This window comes from Tarenaya hassleriana, unplaced genomic scaffold (assembly GCF_000463585.1).
Source record: "Tarenaya hassleriana unplaced genomic scaffold, ASM46358v1 Cleome21, whole genome shotgun sequence".
Lineage (NCBI taxonomy): Eukaryota > Viridiplantae > Streptophyta > Magnoliopsida > Brassicales > Cleomaceae > Tarenaya > Tarenaya hassleriana.
The window spans coordinates 2637094-2655268 of NW_010965451.1; the positions used below are offsets into that span (position 1 = coordinate 2637094).

Sequence of the window (18175 nt, forward strand, 5' to 3'; positions counted from 1 at the left end):
GAAACGATCATCACCAACACCAACCGACAGGGATTATCTACAAAAGCGAATCAGGTATGGCATCAACCTCTGCATTCGATAATTTTATACAATCAGATGAAGAATATTTCTTTGATGGAATTATAGATATAAACAAAATACGAAAAATAAGTTTTGATCTCCAAAAAGATGAAAACTTCGAACAGACTATACTAGGAAAAATAAAGAAGCAATTATCGAGAACAAACATAATAAAGTTCGGAATAATGGTTGGAGAAACACCAGTACCAATTGAACAAACTACAGGAGAACTCATTCTCCCAATTATTAACAAAGAACAAATCCTAGAACGACTTAGAAATTGTCCCGAAAAACAAAGAAAACAAATAGCCTACATACACTGTAGTACTATTCAAATAATTATAAAATCAACATTCAAAGAAGGTATCGATTCCCCGATTACCTTTCAAATTAGAGATGACAGATTAACCAATTATAAAGAAAGTATTATAGCCGAAGGAAAAGGAAATCTTTCTTCTGGAAAAATTAAATTTAACATTAATATACAACTCGGATTATCATTGAAAGATAAAGACTTGGATAATTCAATAGTTATCCAATACAAACTAGATAGAACAGATTTCATGGAAAAAGGAAATCACCCTTTTTCTATAACCTATCAGATTAACTACGCATTAACCAATAGTCATCACAGTTTAAATTTTAGAAACAAAGAGATTATAGAAATAGATGATTTATTTAAACCAGTAATTTATCTAAAAAGACCATTAACTGCAATAGAACCAGGACGGAAATCGTTGTTACGACTTAACCCAAGATTAAGTATACAAGAATCACCATCTCTATTATTCAACACTGAACAATCAGAAGAAAACCCGGAAGATTACTCTAAATTACGAAAAACAATATCACAAATCAATAATCTTACAAAATGAATTTCAACGAAGACTTTATCGAAAAACTATCCTTATTAAATCTTGAAAGTTTACCATGCCTAGATCATCTTGAACAATTATTAGTTGAAACTATAGAAAGTATATTCAGAGAACGAACTTATGGAACAATTGAACGAAATGAACTTAATAAGGAAAATCGAAAAATAAGAATGATTAGTGCAATATTTAACGCAGTAAGAGAGATTAAACGAGATATTATAAATTCTGACGAATAAAATGGAAAAAATATACAAGAAAAATATCGAATTATTAAACGCACCAGTACAACATTTAGAAACATATAGTAAACTAAGATGCATACAAAATACAATAGAAAAAGAACAAATTAACAATATAATTACAGAATTAAATAAATTAATTACAATAAAAGAAATAAAAATTGAATATTTTAGAAAACATTCATCGAAAGATAATTATAATGGACATTGGCTTCCATTTTTAGAAGAAACGCTAAACCGAATAAAAGAAATGTTAAGTTTTTTCGAAAACGAAATAAAGTCCCCTGAATAAAATAATAATAAAATATAATTATTATATTAAAGGACAAAATTGGAATTATCAAAATTTCAAGGTTACCCTTGAAGTCAAAATGACATTTAAAGGTATTTTTGTAAATGCCCCCTTTTGTGGAGGTACGGTCCAGGGAATGTTTCTTTGCTTCTTTAACAAGAAAATAAAAAACTAATAAAAGAGTTTTCGAACAATTTATATTAAAGATATTAATATTATTTTATAAATTGATTATTTCACGGCTGAGTCACCGCTGTTCCAATATCGGTTACAAATTATAATCTTATCTTGTCTAATTAATTATTATTTTTAATCCAGAACGGGTAATAGAGTAATTTCCAACCTCTTGCTTCTGTTTTTTAATTGAATAAAAATATATCCGACTTTAAAAAAAAATTGTGAAGGGTCCATGGGCCTATAGTAGGCCCGTGATTCCACAAGAATGGGCTCCAAAGGCTCAAATGTATTGTTCTCATCTATTCTTGGTCGTATGCCAAAATATTTTGATTGTAATAATCTTTATTCAAATCAATATTGACTCTAGTCTTGTCTCTTTGTTTCTCGATTGAGCTAAATAATCATAATTGATTTAGTTAAGGTATATACCTATTTCCTTGTTTTTGATTGGATTCTTCCGAAAAGGAAAAAAAAAATCAAAATTAAATAGAAATTTGTATGGTAAAATCTAATATTATATAAATTTTTCATCATTTCCAACGTTAGCGTTTAGGCCCAAACTCGTTAACTCGTGCCCATCATAATATATCGCATAAATTGTTCTCTCGTCTAGAATTACGCCGTAATTGTTTTTTTTTTTTTTATAACGGAAGATCTCTAGCTGCTACCCTTCGGGCACGCTGACTAGATAAACCTCCGGTCCAGAAGCAATCTTTGTATATGAATCATATAAATCCAGAAATTACCTCCCTCTCCATCAGACAGGAATCGAACACTCAACCTCAAGATGGAGTTACCTCCTATCCCAAGTTTAACCACTCGTCCATGATCTGTTGGGTTACACCGTAATTGTTTATATATATATATATATATATTAGGCAACGGTTAACTTAATGTTTTCCAGGTGTTAACACTCAATTAACGGTTTATGTCTGGACACAATCACCCTCTTTTCCGGCTATATCTTGGACCGGAGAAAGTATCCCCTGCTTCGCGCACTACACACACATATACCCCATACGGTTATGATAAGACACAAGAGTGAATCTGTGGCTTCACCCAAATGCTTTATTTTCTAAGATTTGGGAGTTGGCCATTTCAGTTTTCTCAAGTAAAACCCGTCCTATCCCAATTATATATATGAATGTGATTTTTTTTTTATAAAAAAGAATAAAATCCCCGCTGAGCGGAATCTAATTTAGAAACCTACTGAATATGATTTTTTTAATAAAAAATAAAAAATGTGAATCTAAAAATGATGGAAGCCAATCCAATCCGTCATCACATGGATTAATGCCATAATAGATTGAAATATTATTATTAACAGGGATCGGGGTTAATGTTTCCGTGGTGGAGTCACATAATACATATATATATATATATATATAATGTTCTTTAAAAGCCTGTTAAAACTAGAAGACCATTGTCAATATAATTACAGAAAATAAGTTTATATACTTGGTATTTAAAACAAAAATTGTAACATCTGAAATACATATTAAACTGTAATATCTATAATTCAGAGGTTAAATGATTCCTGATACATTTATAAATTTAAACTTTTAACTCCTGTATTTTTTTTATTAATACTTCAAATTTACAGTTTAGTATGTATTAAAGATGTTTTTAGAACAAATGAACAAAAAATCCGAAGCTAAACTAAAACGATAACCAGAAGATTTCTAGAAAAAAGCAAATAATAGCGACAAAAATATATTGAAAATGACAACAACAACAACAAAAAATATAGTTTTTGCATCTCAGAAATGGACGGTCAGGATTGATCTTTGTCCAGGAGATTGAGATCTTAATAAATGCTTTATGAGTCTTTATCTATATAAAAAGCCCATTCCATTTATGATTCTAGACAGGACAACATCCAAAAAAAAAAAACCTTCCATATCAAGAAAAGAATCGTACTCGTTCTTGATCTTGTCCGAAAATGGAAAACCTGGGCGACGAGTACAACAACTATTGGGAGACCACGATGTTCTTCCGGAACGAAGAACTCGAATACAGCAGGTTCTTTTTTTTTTTAGAGTTGATGTAATTCACCAATTCTTCATAATTTTCTATTTCTCATGTGATTTTATTTTTAAATCTCGGGTTTTAATACCCAGTTGGGCGTTCGAGGAGGCGTTGTCCGGCGGCTCAGGGGGATTGAGTTCCCCGGACGTCGGAACAGTGACGTCACCGTCGGCGTCGAAGACCGTCGTGTCGGAGAAGAACAGACGTCGCCGGTTTAACCAGAGGCTCTTCGCTCTCCGATCCGTAGTCCCTAAAATCAGCAAGGTCCCCAAATAAATTTTATAAAAAAGAAACCCTAACTAAGATAATTATGATAATATAATTACAATTATAATTATGTATGAGAGTTTAATCAAATTGTTCGGTGCGCGGTATATATTATAGTTGGACAGGACGTCGGTTATAAAAGATTCGATCGCTTATATCAAAGAGCTACAAGAGCAGGAGAAAAAACTGGAGGCGGAGATCAGAGAGCTCGAATCATCAATAATCTTTTATAGAAATCCGATAAATGGTTATAGAGATCACTCTCTCCATCAAGAACTTATGTCCGACGTCAGATCCAAAAAGATGAAACAGATCATTGGATCGAGCACTGTACAAATATCTCCCATTGAAGCCCTCGAAGTAAGTGTACATACATACATATATATATATATATGAGCTAATAATTATGTATAAATATATATATATATATCATATTTTGATTATAGATTTGGGTATTATTATATATATATATATATAAAAAGATGAAGGTGATGTGGATGGGGGAGAAGAGAGGAGTGGTGATTATAACATGCAACAAGGAGAGAGAGACGATGGCTGGGCTTTGTCAAGTCTTTGAGTCTTTGAACCTCAAAATCATTACAGCAAACTTCTCTTCTCCGTTGTCCGGTCGTCTCTCCGCCACTCTCTTCATCGAGGTCATCATCATCATCATCATCACTTATCTTTTTCTTCTTCACTATTAGTGGTGGTGGTGTTTTATTTCGTTTATACCGAAACAATATATAGTTGGTTTTTTGATCAAATATTTAAATAGAGATGGATTTCTCGGATTACACAGAAATAAAAAAAAATATTGATATACTAAATAAAATATTTAAACAGTTAAATAGTGATTGAATGTAGATGCGTTAATGACCATAAAATATATTCGGATAAACTCTAATGCATATTCGTACTAACTATAGTGTGTGTGTATATTATTGTGAGAAAAAAAATCTTTTAATGACAAAAATGTTGAAAAAAAAACTAGAAGTACAGACCAGATGGATTCAGATTTGTGGAATGCTTTAATAAAGCGAATTATTCTCATTAATATACTTTTTATAGCTTTTGCATACAAAAACTGTTTTCCAGATTTTGAAGGGAAACATATATTGTCCCATTTGTCACAATCTAATTTATTCACTTGTTACATATATATATATATATATATATATATAATTTCATCATTGTTTCTTAAATATATTATAGTATTTAATGTGATTGTCCACAGAATTAATTTTAAACTCAAAAGTAATCAATAATGTTGTCCAATTATTATGGCTGCCTCAAGAGTCAAGACCATCAAACACCCTTTTTAATTTATCTTTCGTCTTTTGATTACCAAAATGTCATTTGTAAACAAACCCTAATCTAATAACAAAAGGTAAAATAAATAATCTAATTGCTGTTTTACAAATTTTTTTTCCATACAGTTGGTCCAACGACTCAGAAGAATAACCTATTTTAAACACGTGGTTCCGATCCCAAAATTTAAATCATCTGTGAAAATTTTACATTTTTAAAATGCTTGATTGCTCATTTTAATCATTTCTTCTTCTTCACGCACGTGCTTTATAATTTCAACTTCTCTACTCATTTTTTGCGTAAAAAACCAGACATTTCTTATATTAGTCGTTATATATAATATATACGATTAGTTTACGTAAATCAGACGGTTATGTAAATTTGCACCCAGTTTATTCTAATTTTGAATAACTTCATATATATATATATATGTATATATATAGGTAGATAAATTTAACCTATTTTTACTTTGTTTTAATTAATATTTTGGTCCTTTGGGTATTATTTTAGGCGGACGAAGAGGAGAGAGGCATTCTAGAGGCAAAGATACTCACGGCAATTGCAGCTTCCAATGCTTCTAACTATTCTTCACACGAGAGAAATGGAAAATTTATTTAATATTTTTATATTTGTAAAGACTATATATTTCAATTTCTCCCTTCAATCTATTTACTTAAGACAAAAATCCTCGGAGCCCTTGATAGTATTTTTATTACGTGCTTATGGAATTTCAATTTTCTCAATTTTTTTTGTGGAAAACATAAAATTATATAATATAGAGAGAGATCCACAGGCACTCGGAGACCATTTGGGCCTCAAATGAAATAATATTAGGCCTCTCCGCCTCTTTTCTTGTTACTTTTCTTTTCCCCCTTCCTATTTTCCAGCCTTAAAAGCCCATTGGGCCTACACTGATATTATTGGGCCCAAAGTGATAGAGGGAAGGGGAAGTCCATGTTAAGTGTACAACAGTACAAGTATATACAGATTTCTTTTTCTTTTTTTTTCTATACGTTTAACATCGACTAGATTTTTATTAAAAAAATTTAAAATTCAATATTTTTTTAATCAAAATGGATAAATTTATATTTATTTTAATAGATTAAAAAGATAGTTATTTCAAAATTCATTATTTTCTACTTTTCATGACATCTTATTGTTTTTATTGATATGGCAATGACGCTAATTGATACATAAAATTTGAATATTTATTCGGTATTAAAAGTAATAAAAATGATATTATTCTTTGAATAGTTTATATACTTTCATGAGATTTTTCCCCCCTTAAGATTCGCAAAAAGATTGATTCACTACACAGCCTGAGTGTGCAACTCAAAAAGAGATTCCAATGCTGCACACAACCACCCCATATCACAACCTCATCTGTGCTAAGAACAAAAAGAGAAGAGCATTGCTCTCCATTTTTTTTTTTCAGACATCCTTAAAGATCTGTCTCTCTTCACAATTAGATGTGTACAAAAAAAACACTCATTTTTGTTGTGTAACCTGCAAGGGATTTTGATGTTCAAGCTCACACTTGTGGAACATAAAGATCATCGGCGAGAACTCGTGTTATCCTGATGAACATCTCGACCCTTTCGCCTCCTTGCATCTAACCGAGGCCTCAGCTGAAAACAAAAAACAGACTTTTAGTCTCTAGAGAAGACAGGATCTTGGTCTTGAGTGAAAAGGGTACTTACAGTTTCAATGTACTTGAGCTGTTTCATGATCTCACTTGTCTCCAGCTCCTGAAGAAATAGAAAAAAGATAAAACACAAGATGATGAGTTAACCTTTCAAGAATCCACAATGCTTGTTCCTGGATGGAAATGATTACAAACAGTAGTGAATTTCCTCTGTTTTTTTTCGAGACTCTGATCCTCACTAAACTCAGGAATGCTGTTTTGGCAACAGATGGTTGATCCCACACAAGCTTGTGATAGACCCTCGGGTTTTGACCGGGAGGGCATTGGATGGGGGTGGCCAGGTCTAAGCCCGAGGAAGGTGCATTCTGAGAGGGTTGGGTAAATTATGACATTTTTATTACCGATATTTCTATTTTCAAGTTAAGACATATTCCCTATCCCGACAGGAACCCGTCAGCTGGTTACCATGGAAGGCGTCTCGAGAGAAAAAGACAATATATCTGACCTGTGGGACGGCACAGTCAGCATGAGGTGGATCCCAGAAGATGCAGCAGAAGCATTCCCAGTTATCAGTCTGTACTTCATAAAGAGGGGCCCTGTGTTCATTAGACAATTCAATAATCTTCAGTACCTAAAAACAGAGAAAACATAACTTAACACCATCTAATTGATATCAGTGTAGAGGTGTGAGGACACATGGATATGGAAAAAGACTCCTGAATGATTCAGTGGCTTCAATGATAAAATGGGCTTCCGATTGAAATCAGGAAAGACAGGAATTCATTGAAATGAAATCATTATATGAAAAATCCCAAAAGCGAGTATTGAAGCTCGTAAATATTACGAGTGCATGGACCATGAGATGGAACATTCTCAATTATTCACCTTACCTGCGCCATTTCCCACAGATTTCTCCATTAATATCTTCCTCTCTGCATTGGAGCCAATTCCCTATAGAGCTCAGTTTCCTAGCACTATTTATGTTGAAATGCTACAAAAACAAAGAAGAGTCGCAACTCTTTGAAATCCACCCAATGATATGGCCACACAAAACACATGCTTATCCGCTTAATATGAGAGCTTACATGCATATATTCTGACTGATTGATTCCCAAAGGTTCACCAGCAAGAGAAGTATCACTGCATTGAATCAAAATAATTTCTCAACAAAACCCTTCAACCAGCAGAAATCTTTGATTCCATTTCTGGGAGTAGGGTATTTGATGATGGTTCAAGTACATACCTCGTGGTTGGACCTGACCATTCAGGAACTTTGGCTTGAAAGTTTGTCCCTATCCGGACACCTGTTTTATATTGTTCAGGATCTCTCAACATCAAAGCTACCGAGCACATTTCATTCCGAGGAGGTGAAGTTCCCCATTTTCGTTCCTGTGAAGCTCTTCCCCTTTTCTTGTTATTGATCTCGTTGAGGATTTTTCGCTTCGTTTTCAGACATGATGGACAAAGCCACTCATCAATCTCTGAAATTTCGGTCATTTGAACGCTGCAGCAGTATGTATGAAACACACCTTCACATTTATCACAAATAAGTATATTTTCGGCAGCTACTGAACGATCACAAATCTTGCACCCTCTGGAGGAGCTGCTTGTACCGATTGTAACAGTCTCTTCAACATGAGAACTGGTTCTGCCAGGCCAAGCTCCATCAAGCAAGCCATCTCTTCTAAGAATTGAAACGCATATCTCTTCTGCTGACATATTTTTTGTTATGTTCTCAGTCACCATTGCACCAGAGGATGAGCATCCAGTAACTTCCCCTGCCCAAGAATTCTTGGACACAAAAGCAAGTCCAGATATGGGTTTCGATGACGAGCAAGCGTCATTCTTGCAACTGCTGACCATCCCATCAGAAACACATATTACTTCTGCAACTGGGGATTTATGCACGTTTTTCGGGTTTGAAACATCAGTCTCTTTATTGCAACCGTGAAAATATCTACCAGCAAGAGAACTGACTGCTGAAACTCGACCCTTACATTTCTTGGTTTTCTCAGAGTCATGTTCAGTTGAAGTACCGCATGGCTCCACCCTTCTCTTCTTTCGCCTATACACAAGAAAGCCATCAGGACCATCACCACGTCTCTTGTTCTTTCCATGACTATGCTCAACAACAATGCCATTTGTTGTCACTCTCTGCTTCTTTTGGAGATACAAAAGAGAGTCATCAAGCTGATCACCACTTCTCTCGGTTTCTCCATAGTCATGTTCAGTTGAAGTACCGGTTGGCTCCACCCTTCTCTTCTTTCGCCTATACACAACAAAGCCATCAGGACCACCACGTCTCTTGTTCTTTCCAGGGCTATTCTCAGCAAAAGTGCCATTCGTTGTCACTCTCTGCTTCTTTTGGAGATACAAAAGAGAGTCATCAAGCTGACCACAACTTCTCTTGGCTTCTCTAGAGTCATGTTCAGTAAAAATACCAGCTGATTTCATTTTCCACTTCCTTCGGCTATAGACACGACAGTTATCGAGCCTATCATCCCTTCTCTTAGTCGCTCCCCTGTCATCTTCCAGGAAAAGAGAGTCATTGAGATTATCACCCCTTCCCTTGGACTTTACAGGGTTATCTTCGGTAGAAGTACCACTGGGTTTCACTATCGGCTTCCTTCGTCTATACACGCGAGAAATTAGAGCATTTCGCGATGTTTTCGGCTTCCTTCGTCTATACACACGAGAAATCAGAGCATTTCGCGATTTTTTGTTTGTCATTGACTGTTCTGGACAAATTGTTGGACGGGTTGGATGGCTTGATACATCAAGATCTTTTCCAGATGTTTCTGGCTTTGCATCAGAAAAACTTACTTCATAACTTTCAGACAATTTGTGGAACATCTGACAAGCTTCACCATGTGATATCCAATAATGCCCAGTAAATGGACTCTGACACCGAGGCACGTTAAAAGAACTTGTTTCAATGGAAGAACATAAAGAACTCTCTACCAACATTTTCACATGAGAACCCCCAACAATATTCGAAGCACATCCCTTCTCTAATAACATATGAATCTGTTCCTCAACTCCTTCATATAGCGCTTTGGGAAACCTCAAATTGAATTCACATCCAACTAATCTCCTGAACTTAGCTTCCTGTGGACAAAGACAAGACATGCAACAGAATCAAAATGCAAGGGAAATCTTGAGCCCATGACTAACAGAACTTGGATTGCAATTCCATTCTGATCTGACACATATTGGTTAATAACCCCTTCAAACTCTTATCACAAGCCCAGATGGTAGCTGTATGTAATTCCAAACGGTTGATGCAATTCCACTAAGGGAAAATCCCAAGGCGTTTGTCATAATTCAGCAGATTTTTCAGGTAGTTCTGGGATTCCTATCACATCAAATCATAGTCTAGTACTCAGATATATAAAACCGCTAAGAATTGGATCTAACTTGTTGTAAATCTGAAAACCCATGTACCCTTGATTATCTTTCAAACGAATTATGCGTACCTCTTGAATCCAAGCAAATTTCAGCAAAAGGCCTAGTTACAAAGTCTTGAAAGCAAACCATTTGAATGATTACGCAATCAATAGAGATTTTGCCTTTATCTTCTAGTTTCAGCTTACAATCTGGGCCACTCTCTCAACAAACTTAATGTGAGTAATCTCCACTGTGAAAAATTCACAATAATGCAGAATGGGTTCATCTATCAAACCCTAGAACACTAATGGGCATAAACCATCAGAAACCAACCACAAAGATTTTGCCTCCACACATTCACAATCACGCAAACAACTCATATATCACAAGCCCATCAACCAGAAAGCGAAGGCAACCGAGTAACATCGCAGATACGCAGACAAAGATTCGGCAAAAGAACATGACAAAAACAAACGCATTACCTGATGAAGAAGGAGACTTGGCTTTTGCCCTTTGTGGGAACTCGCCACTCTTCTGCAGACTCCCTCTCTCCCTCCTCTCTCTCTCTCTCTCTCTCTCTCTCTCTCTCTCACTGGGAAATCTTTTCCGTGTTTCCCCGGTGGCCCTTCTGCATATTTACGTCTTGGAAAACCGAGAAGTCCATAGAATTTGAAAAGAACCCATTTTTCCATATTTATATTCCAACCGCTCAGATTTTTTCTTAAAGCCATATTCTTTGTAGTCTGTTTTATTCTGAAACTTAATGATATGGATTTATTTGGAATAAGAGAACATGAAGACATTTGATAAAACAAATAGTATATAATCCATGGGTTTATCATGTAAATCTATAACACAGCATTCTCAAGGGCTAAAGATTCAAAGAACAATGTCTACAACACAGAGCCTTTCTATGTTAAAATGAAGTTCCAAAAATGTTACAGTACAACTACAACAAGAGAAAACTACATAAGCAAGAGGGCATCTATGTGTGGGTATATATATGTATATCCATCACCCAAACATGGGGTATGCTCATGTTTTACACTGCAGCATCAAGCTCCTTTTCCTTGATCTCTGCTATTGGAACATACACTATTGAGTTTTCTTCAAGTAAACAAGAAGACTTGCCTAACTTTTTCCGACCTCTCTGTCTTCTAAATCTTGACAACCTTGACTTCATGTCCTGTATCTTGTTTTGTGTCCTACAAAGCCTCTCCATTTCTGTTTCAAATTCCTGGTTATGTTCAGTGGTCTTGCCCTCTCTGTTCTTCTCTTCTGTATGCTTCTTCAGGCTTATGTCAACACCAACCTGACCAGCAACCTGAAGGCAACAAGAATGAAGACTTGAAAGGAATTAGGCAACAAGAATGAAGGTTAAAGCAGAAATCTTGGACAATGGGCACTGCTGTCTTCTTCTGCAAATGAAAGAAAAGAGACACTTGCCTGTTCACTGCTCTTCTGTCTGTTGGAAAGGGAAGTGTTTTCCAGATCTTTTGATCCATATGAGACAGTCTCGACAAATGTATTCCTCGGTTCATTTGTCTCTTCATGCTTCTCGTGGATTGCTCCAGGTTCAGGACCTTCAGACAATACAGTAGAACCATGAGCTGGTTTCGTGCTCTCGGTCTGTAATGGAACAGAACAAACATAAGATATCTGTATAAACAATGTAATCTTAGAAGGGAACTGGGCAAAGGTTTGAAAATCAACTTGTTTAGGTTCATATGAGTGAGGAAGGTATACAACTGATACATCAAAAAGAAAAACCTCGTTTGAAAATCACTTAACGCACCTTCCTACTCTTCATTGCCATAAAACGGGCATTCTTGAACCATTCACTGACCTGAAATTGCCATGAAAGATGACCATAGAGCACATGAAGAAATCTACTGCATTATAAATTGGTCCCGAAAACTCATAATCAGATTATCTCATGATCACTGCACCTTATCTGGTTCAAGATCCAACTCTTTTGAAAGATTATCCCTCACACTTTTTGAAGGAAGTTCATTCTCAGTAAACACCTTACGAAGCTTCTGCCACATAATGTACGTAGTTAGAACATTTTGAACCCAGCAAATAGATAGACTTTCCCGAGAAATACAGATAGAGATTTGGAAACATGAAGCTAATCCAGACCTCAACCGCATCTCTGGGAAGTCTGGAGGCTGGCTTTTCTTTAATGTCCGCAGAGAGCCTTTCTCTCTCCATAGTAGTTTCTACATTTGGATCTTTCTCATTACTTTCAAAGAGAGTTACAAGTGTACTTGCAGCGTCGGATTCCTTTTTTCTTCTCCTTTTGTGCTTGGGACCCCAGTCTTCATCTTCACTAAACTGCTCATGAAGAAGAGCATCCTTTCCGAACATTTCCTGATCAAATATGAAAATGACGTGATGTTGACTGAAGCAAATCCTCAACAACAATGACTTGCAGTCATTACATCCTAGAAACAATGTGGCGTTATGAACAACAATAGGGAAACCCAGAAATTAGTAAAGAGTTAGAAGATAAATCTAAATCTGGAACCGGTGAAATGGTTGATGAATCTCCTCCCACTCCCCTTAAAAAGACTCTTACCCATAATTCCCTTCTCCATTTGTTATAAAGCAGAGTATAACCAACCTAACTCACGTAGGTATCAATCATAGTTAACTAAAAGCAACCATATGTCCAGACCTTAATTACTTTATTCTACTTGGTATCAAGTAGTGAAGTTTTTGGCTTCAAGCTCATCAATTCTATTAGTGGTTCTTCTTGCCAGAATCAAAGTATATAACGAAATATCATTACAAAGCAGCTCTAACGGGTACCTCAAGTATGGCATGACCAAAAAGTCTACCAAACTTACTGGAACAGAAATGGTATGGTTCTGCATCTCACCACCGAATTATACCCTCTTTGTTCAGACATATACAGTGCTCTCATGCTTTTTTATTGGTAAAAAAACTGTAGTAGAGGGTACTTCTGTTCAGTTCTTGAAAAGGTTCTGATGATTTTCATTTTTTCTCCATTTATTTCAGCCAGAAAACTTCAACCCTTCAACATTTTAGGCGATGAACTGTAACTTATTTCAGGATTATTATTTTCCTTAAAAAGGAAACAGATTTCTAAGATTTTGTTGTGAGGTAACCACAAAAGTCAGATAAAGGGATTTAAGCATAGATACTCACATCGTATAATTTCCTATAGTCCACTGCTCTCCGCTGTCTTGGACCACATACAATATCTTCATTACTGGTTTCACCTGAATCCACCCTATGGCCAACTGCATGACTTATATTATCGGATTCCAATCCCCATCTCCCAGACCCTGAAGATAGCGCAACACCACCTGAAGACCAGCTCAAGCTCGTTGAAATGCTTTCACCATCATCACCACCACTGCCCACACCACTCATGTCACTGCCTTGTTCCCTCATTTCTGGATCATAATCATCATCCTCAGAATCATCCGAAGGCCAATCCTCTCCATTTTTCAGTTGACCATCTGACCCGTTTGGATGACCAGCTTCTTCTTTGAAGATATCCTATCCAGAAATGAGTGAGCAAGTTTGAATATTAGATCAGTATGCAGGACTCTCTACTCGCAGGAGCAAGGCTAGAAAGCTGGATGGATATAGCAAAGTGCCTCGCGACCATTTCAGTGTCACCAGACGGCAAAATATAAGCTATTTCAAGAAAAAATGAAAGGCTGTCTGCCTAGCCCACTCATCGAACATGTCTTTGAGAGGGGCCCAATGACATGAAGATTCCATATAAAATGAAGGGTTACCTTCCAGTTGCTGTCCACTGGGAAGTGAGTTCCTATGTGTGCATTCATGGAGTCTATAATTTCCATCTTACATATACATAATTTGCAGAACCAGCTCTGATCCCCCGGAGGTACTGTGTAAAAATGTTAACCAAGTATAAATATGGAAAAGTATCGTGGAGAAGCCATACCATATAAACTCTAGAAATAGAAAGCATATATGCAAATGCAAGAGGTGAATGGCTTACTGCTCTCCGTCTCAAGAGGAGGTTCGAGGCACTTCTGGTGAAAAGCACGATTACAGGTCCCATCACAAAGTATGATATCATTGTCTAGAAAGGCTTCTCTTGAACTGCATTTTGCACAAAATATCTGGAAAGGAAAACCAAAAGAGGTATACATAAGTGAAATTCCTGCTACTTTATGAGCATATATATAGATCAGAAAGACATGTTATAGAATACATAAATCGGGCTTTCAAAAAGAGGGTAAGAGGAATATTCAATTTCAGGCAACCCACATAAGTTCGGCTTAGTGCATGAAAAATGTTTGAAGCAGTGCTATGAGAATTTTATTTACATGTTCATGATGAACAGATCCATCTGGAGCAATCACTTTCTCTTCGATACTTCCCACTGAACTGAGCATATCCAGCTCATGAATCGCATCACGTATTCCAAGCTTGCACTTCAAGATCTGTTTCCTCGCTCTCTCAAGTTCCTTATCTGGCCTGATCTTTTCTCGGCTGAAAGCCATGGGTTACAAATGTCAGACAACATTTATTTTGTAACTGAAAAGGGGATACAGGAATCCAATGTTTGGTTTGGGATAAAGAAAAAGTGTCACTTAAATGTATTGGACTCCTATATAGTCAAATATCTCTTTCTTGGCTTAATGCAGAGGCGCATAATTTTATATCTTGTCTATTCACACAGAGTAGTTACTATGTCATCTGCTAATAAGTTGATAGATTTCTTCTGTAGAGCAAATACCAATTCTTCCAGTTCATCCCAGTACACACATTCCGAATTTTATTCAGCAAACGTTCTGAACTAAAGAGAAATGAAAACATACGAATACCTGATGGTATAAATGAAAACAGATCCTACCCATATAAGACATTTTAGTTAAAGAAACTTCATTTTGTACCTCTGACCTTTCCAACCTTCTCCTGAGTAAGCATCAATAAGATTCTGCTCCAGCTTCATCTTAATTAACAAATACCTCGTCCGCCTTTGCAACCGCAATCCTTCATCTGGCTCGACCTTGCCCCGTTGCCTCTTTTGTTTCCTCTTCCTTGCTTTCTTAGCTTTCCCTTCCCCATCAGCATCCTTGCTATGGACCCTTGAAGATTTCTTCTCGCTGGAGAATGCTGCACCAGAAGCCTTCTTTCTCGATGAAATTGAACCACTTTTCTCCGCATTGGTTTTCCGCTTTTGTTTGTTTTTTCTCCTATTCGCTATCTTTCTTCCTGCCTTCGCAAAAGGCGCACTTAGCATAGACCCTGTCTCCCCAATTGAAAACTTTTCAGGTTCTCGGTCGATTTGCTCCCTAATTTCACCCTCCTGCATAATGGATTTTCCTTATCACAGAACCAAGTCCTCCTCGCAAATCATGCCATGGAGACCTAAAGAACCAATCCAACAACATAGAAGCCAAAAGGACACCATTAGATACCTACCCTGTACAGGCAAAACCCTCAATCCATAGGTTTTCCTCTTTCTTAAGTACTATACATAGAACATGGAAACCATTGTAGGGTAAGAGAAGAATTATGATTCCTATGATTGCCACTTACCTGCCTTCTTCTATCCAACTACAGCTCAACGCACTCCTATGGAACCCTTAATATTTCCTTAAAGATGGCGAATTTCGGATCAAAGCTGAAAACTTTATTCGAAATTAAACGACAGAGCTAACAGTAGGCTAATAAAGATCACCTCAGACGAGAACATCTCATGGGAATCCAGAAACCAACAACTCTTTTCACACTCACAAGTTCGAGACCCGAAACTTAGAAACCAAAAGCATGAACATTTACGAATACCCACGATTAATCCAAGCAAAAGGACTACGATTCCTCGACAATAGACAAAGTACCACCCGATAAATTACAGGATAGAGCTCAAAATCTTCAACTATTTCTGAAAATCAGCTACCTGGTGAGTAGAAAGATCAAGGAAGGATCTTGGAAGTTAATGGCAGTGAGTTTTGCTGAAATTTGGCATGAGAAAAAGAAAAAAAGTGAAGGAATTGAAGATCTGATCCGAAATCCGAATAATATATCTGAAATGGGCGATGGGTTAGTGATCTTGCTTCACAGTTCAGTCGCCTGCGACGAGCTGGATCTCCGACGAAGCGGCTTTCAACGGTCGGTTTCGTGTCACACCCTCTCTGCACTTTACTCTCAACAAAAAAAAATCCTTTCCAGGTTTAAAGTTTAAAATTTCGAAAGTAGTCCCTATACTTCTTATAATATTGTAATTCGTCTTGATATTCTCAAAAATCGAAACGCCAACCCTAATCTTTGAATTGTTGCCTCGAGTATACATGACATATACCATGGTGATCCATATATGTGTGTATTGTATTGGAATAAATTAATTTAATTCCATTTTAACGAATAAAAATATTACTCAGATAATATATTGGGAAACTTTTTGTTGCCTTCTAAGTTAACTACCCAGTAATTACATTTTCCAAAGAGCAAAAGAAATAAATATCCCCCCATCATTACGTATGATTTGAAATTTAACATTGTGTATAAATTAATCATTATTGTAATTTATTAATGAAGGAAATATATCTGCATTCTTGGATGATGCTCGAGAACATGAAAAAAACTCTGCAGGCGAAACCTCTGTCACGTCCAGAGGGCTCATATATATATATAAATAATAATAATAATAATAATAATAATAATAATAATAATAATAATAATAATAATAATAATAATAATAATAATAATAATAATAATAATAAAAAAATCGCAAAGAAAAATGTTGTGGGTCGTATTGTTTTGAACCGACCTACCAAATTCACTATGATTAAATAAATTCCAAAATAAAATCATAAAATGGAAATTAAACTCGATAGGTGATAGGGTTGGTTTCCACTTGTCCAAAGAAATCTTATTGGCCGACCGGCCAAGATAATGGTGTATTCATCAAAGGTTACAACACAGTCACTTGCTATCATTTTCCATACCAAACATTCACGTCTTCTTACATATACATAAATGAAATATATTCAATTTGTTTTATAAAAAAAAGGCAATCCAATTCCATGCATTTATTCAGAATATTTCATGTTTTTTTTTTCTTGTGAGCATTTATTTAAGTATCGTTCTCTAGAGAGTTCTATTGGAGCAGGAGAAATAAAAACTTGGAAAAATTTAGAGCCACCAATTCCTCTAAATTTATTTTATGTGTTAGTCGGTGGATGCCTTTGAATTATTATTTCAATTTACTGTCAGTGTCATTCGTCGTTTAGGATCTGCAAAACTTTTACAAATTTAAATCATGACAAAGCAAATTAAATATAGACAGTATTTAAAAATTAATATTATATATACTAATAAAACGGAACTCAAATCCAATCCAAATAAGAAATAAATAATATATATATATATATATTCTAGAATAATCGAATGAATATAATAAAACGCAAATATGCACCCCTAATCAATATATTTATACACACAAAAGGTTCAAAAAAAATAGTTTGTGGTACATTTTTTGTTATTGTTTTTGGGCATAGTATTTATATGTTATCTAAGATCAATAAATGAAACTGCATGGACATATGGTCTATTAAATCATCTTCGACATTGGAGGGCCCGAGGAGACATGCATTTGTTGATGTACTCAGCACAAATTATGGGTTCTGCATTATTCCATCACATGTAAAATGGTAAAGAGACAAACCCCTAAAATAGTGATAATTGAATATATATATATATATGCACACACACACACACACACATATTAATTATTTTAGTGTCCATCACAAAAAAAAAAAGTCACACTAAATTTCATATATATCGTTTGTATATAATTTCACCAAAATCGGTTTTGTAAAAGTTTATTTCTTTTTCCTGTTTAAGAAAACAATGTTAATTACCATATTAGTAATAGTATGGC

General features: G+C 35.5%; 3 protein-coding genes across 6 annotated transcripts; 1 reads left to right on the forward strand and 2 right to left on the reverse strand.

The window, feature by feature from the left end:
- Positions 1-3532: 3532 nt before the first annotated feature.
- On the forward strand, positions 3533-5978 carry LOC104814649 (transcription factor bHLH27). Its single transcript, XM_010542805.2, has 5 exons — positions 3533-3665; positions 3764-3935; positions 4056-4298; positions 4421-4594; positions 5757-5978. Exons 1-5 carry the CDS (start codon positions 3586-3588, stop codon positions 5862-5864), a joined length of 777 nt encoding a protein of 258 aa, XP_010541107.1. The 5' UTR covers positions 3533-3585; the 3' UTR covers positions 5865-5978.
- Positions 5979-6540: 562 nt separating this feature from the next.
- LOC104814650 lies at positions 6541-10913 on the reverse strand. The gene is made up of 7 exons (XM_010542808.2): positions 10761-10913; positions 8135-9999; positions 7977-8031; positions 7782-7882; positions 7397-7487; positions 6947-6994; positions 6541-6874 (listed from the first exon to the last, which is right to left on the reverse strand). Exons 2-7 carry the CDS (start codon positions 9910-9912, stop codon positions 6800-6802), a joined length of 2148 nt encoding a protein of 715 aa, XP_010541110.1. The 5' UTR covers positions 9913-9999; positions 10761-10913; the 3' UTR covers positions 6541-6799.
- A 253-nt stretch (positions 10914-11166) lies between these two features.
- On the reverse strand, positions 11167-16418 carry LOC104814652 (pathogenesis-related homeodomain protein). 4 transcript variants are annotated; one of them, XM_010542811.2, is made up of 11 exons: positions 16193-16418; positions 15183-15660; positions 14613-14778; positions 14282-14405; positions 14055-14167; positions 13453-13809; positions 12421-12651; positions 12228-12314; positions 12074-12124; positions 11725-11907; positions 11167-11602 (listed from the first exon to the last, which is right to left on the reverse strand). In XM_010542811.2, the coding sequence occupies exons 2-11, from the start codon at positions 15602-15604 to the stop codon at positions 11321-11323; spliced, it is 2016 nt and encodes a 671-aa protein (XP_010541113.1). In that variant the 5' UTR covers positions 15605-15660; positions 16193-16418; the 3' UTR covers positions 11167-11320. The 4 variants fall into 4 exon arrangements, with proteins under 4 accessions (XP_010541113.1, XP_010541111.1, XP_010541112.1 ...); XM_010542809.2 differs by having other exon boundaries at positions 12228-12317; XM_010542810.2 differs by lacking the exon at positions 16193-16418 and adding an exon at positions 15832-16172 and having other exon boundaries at positions 12228-12317.
- Positions 16419-18175: the final 1757 nt, after the last annotated feature.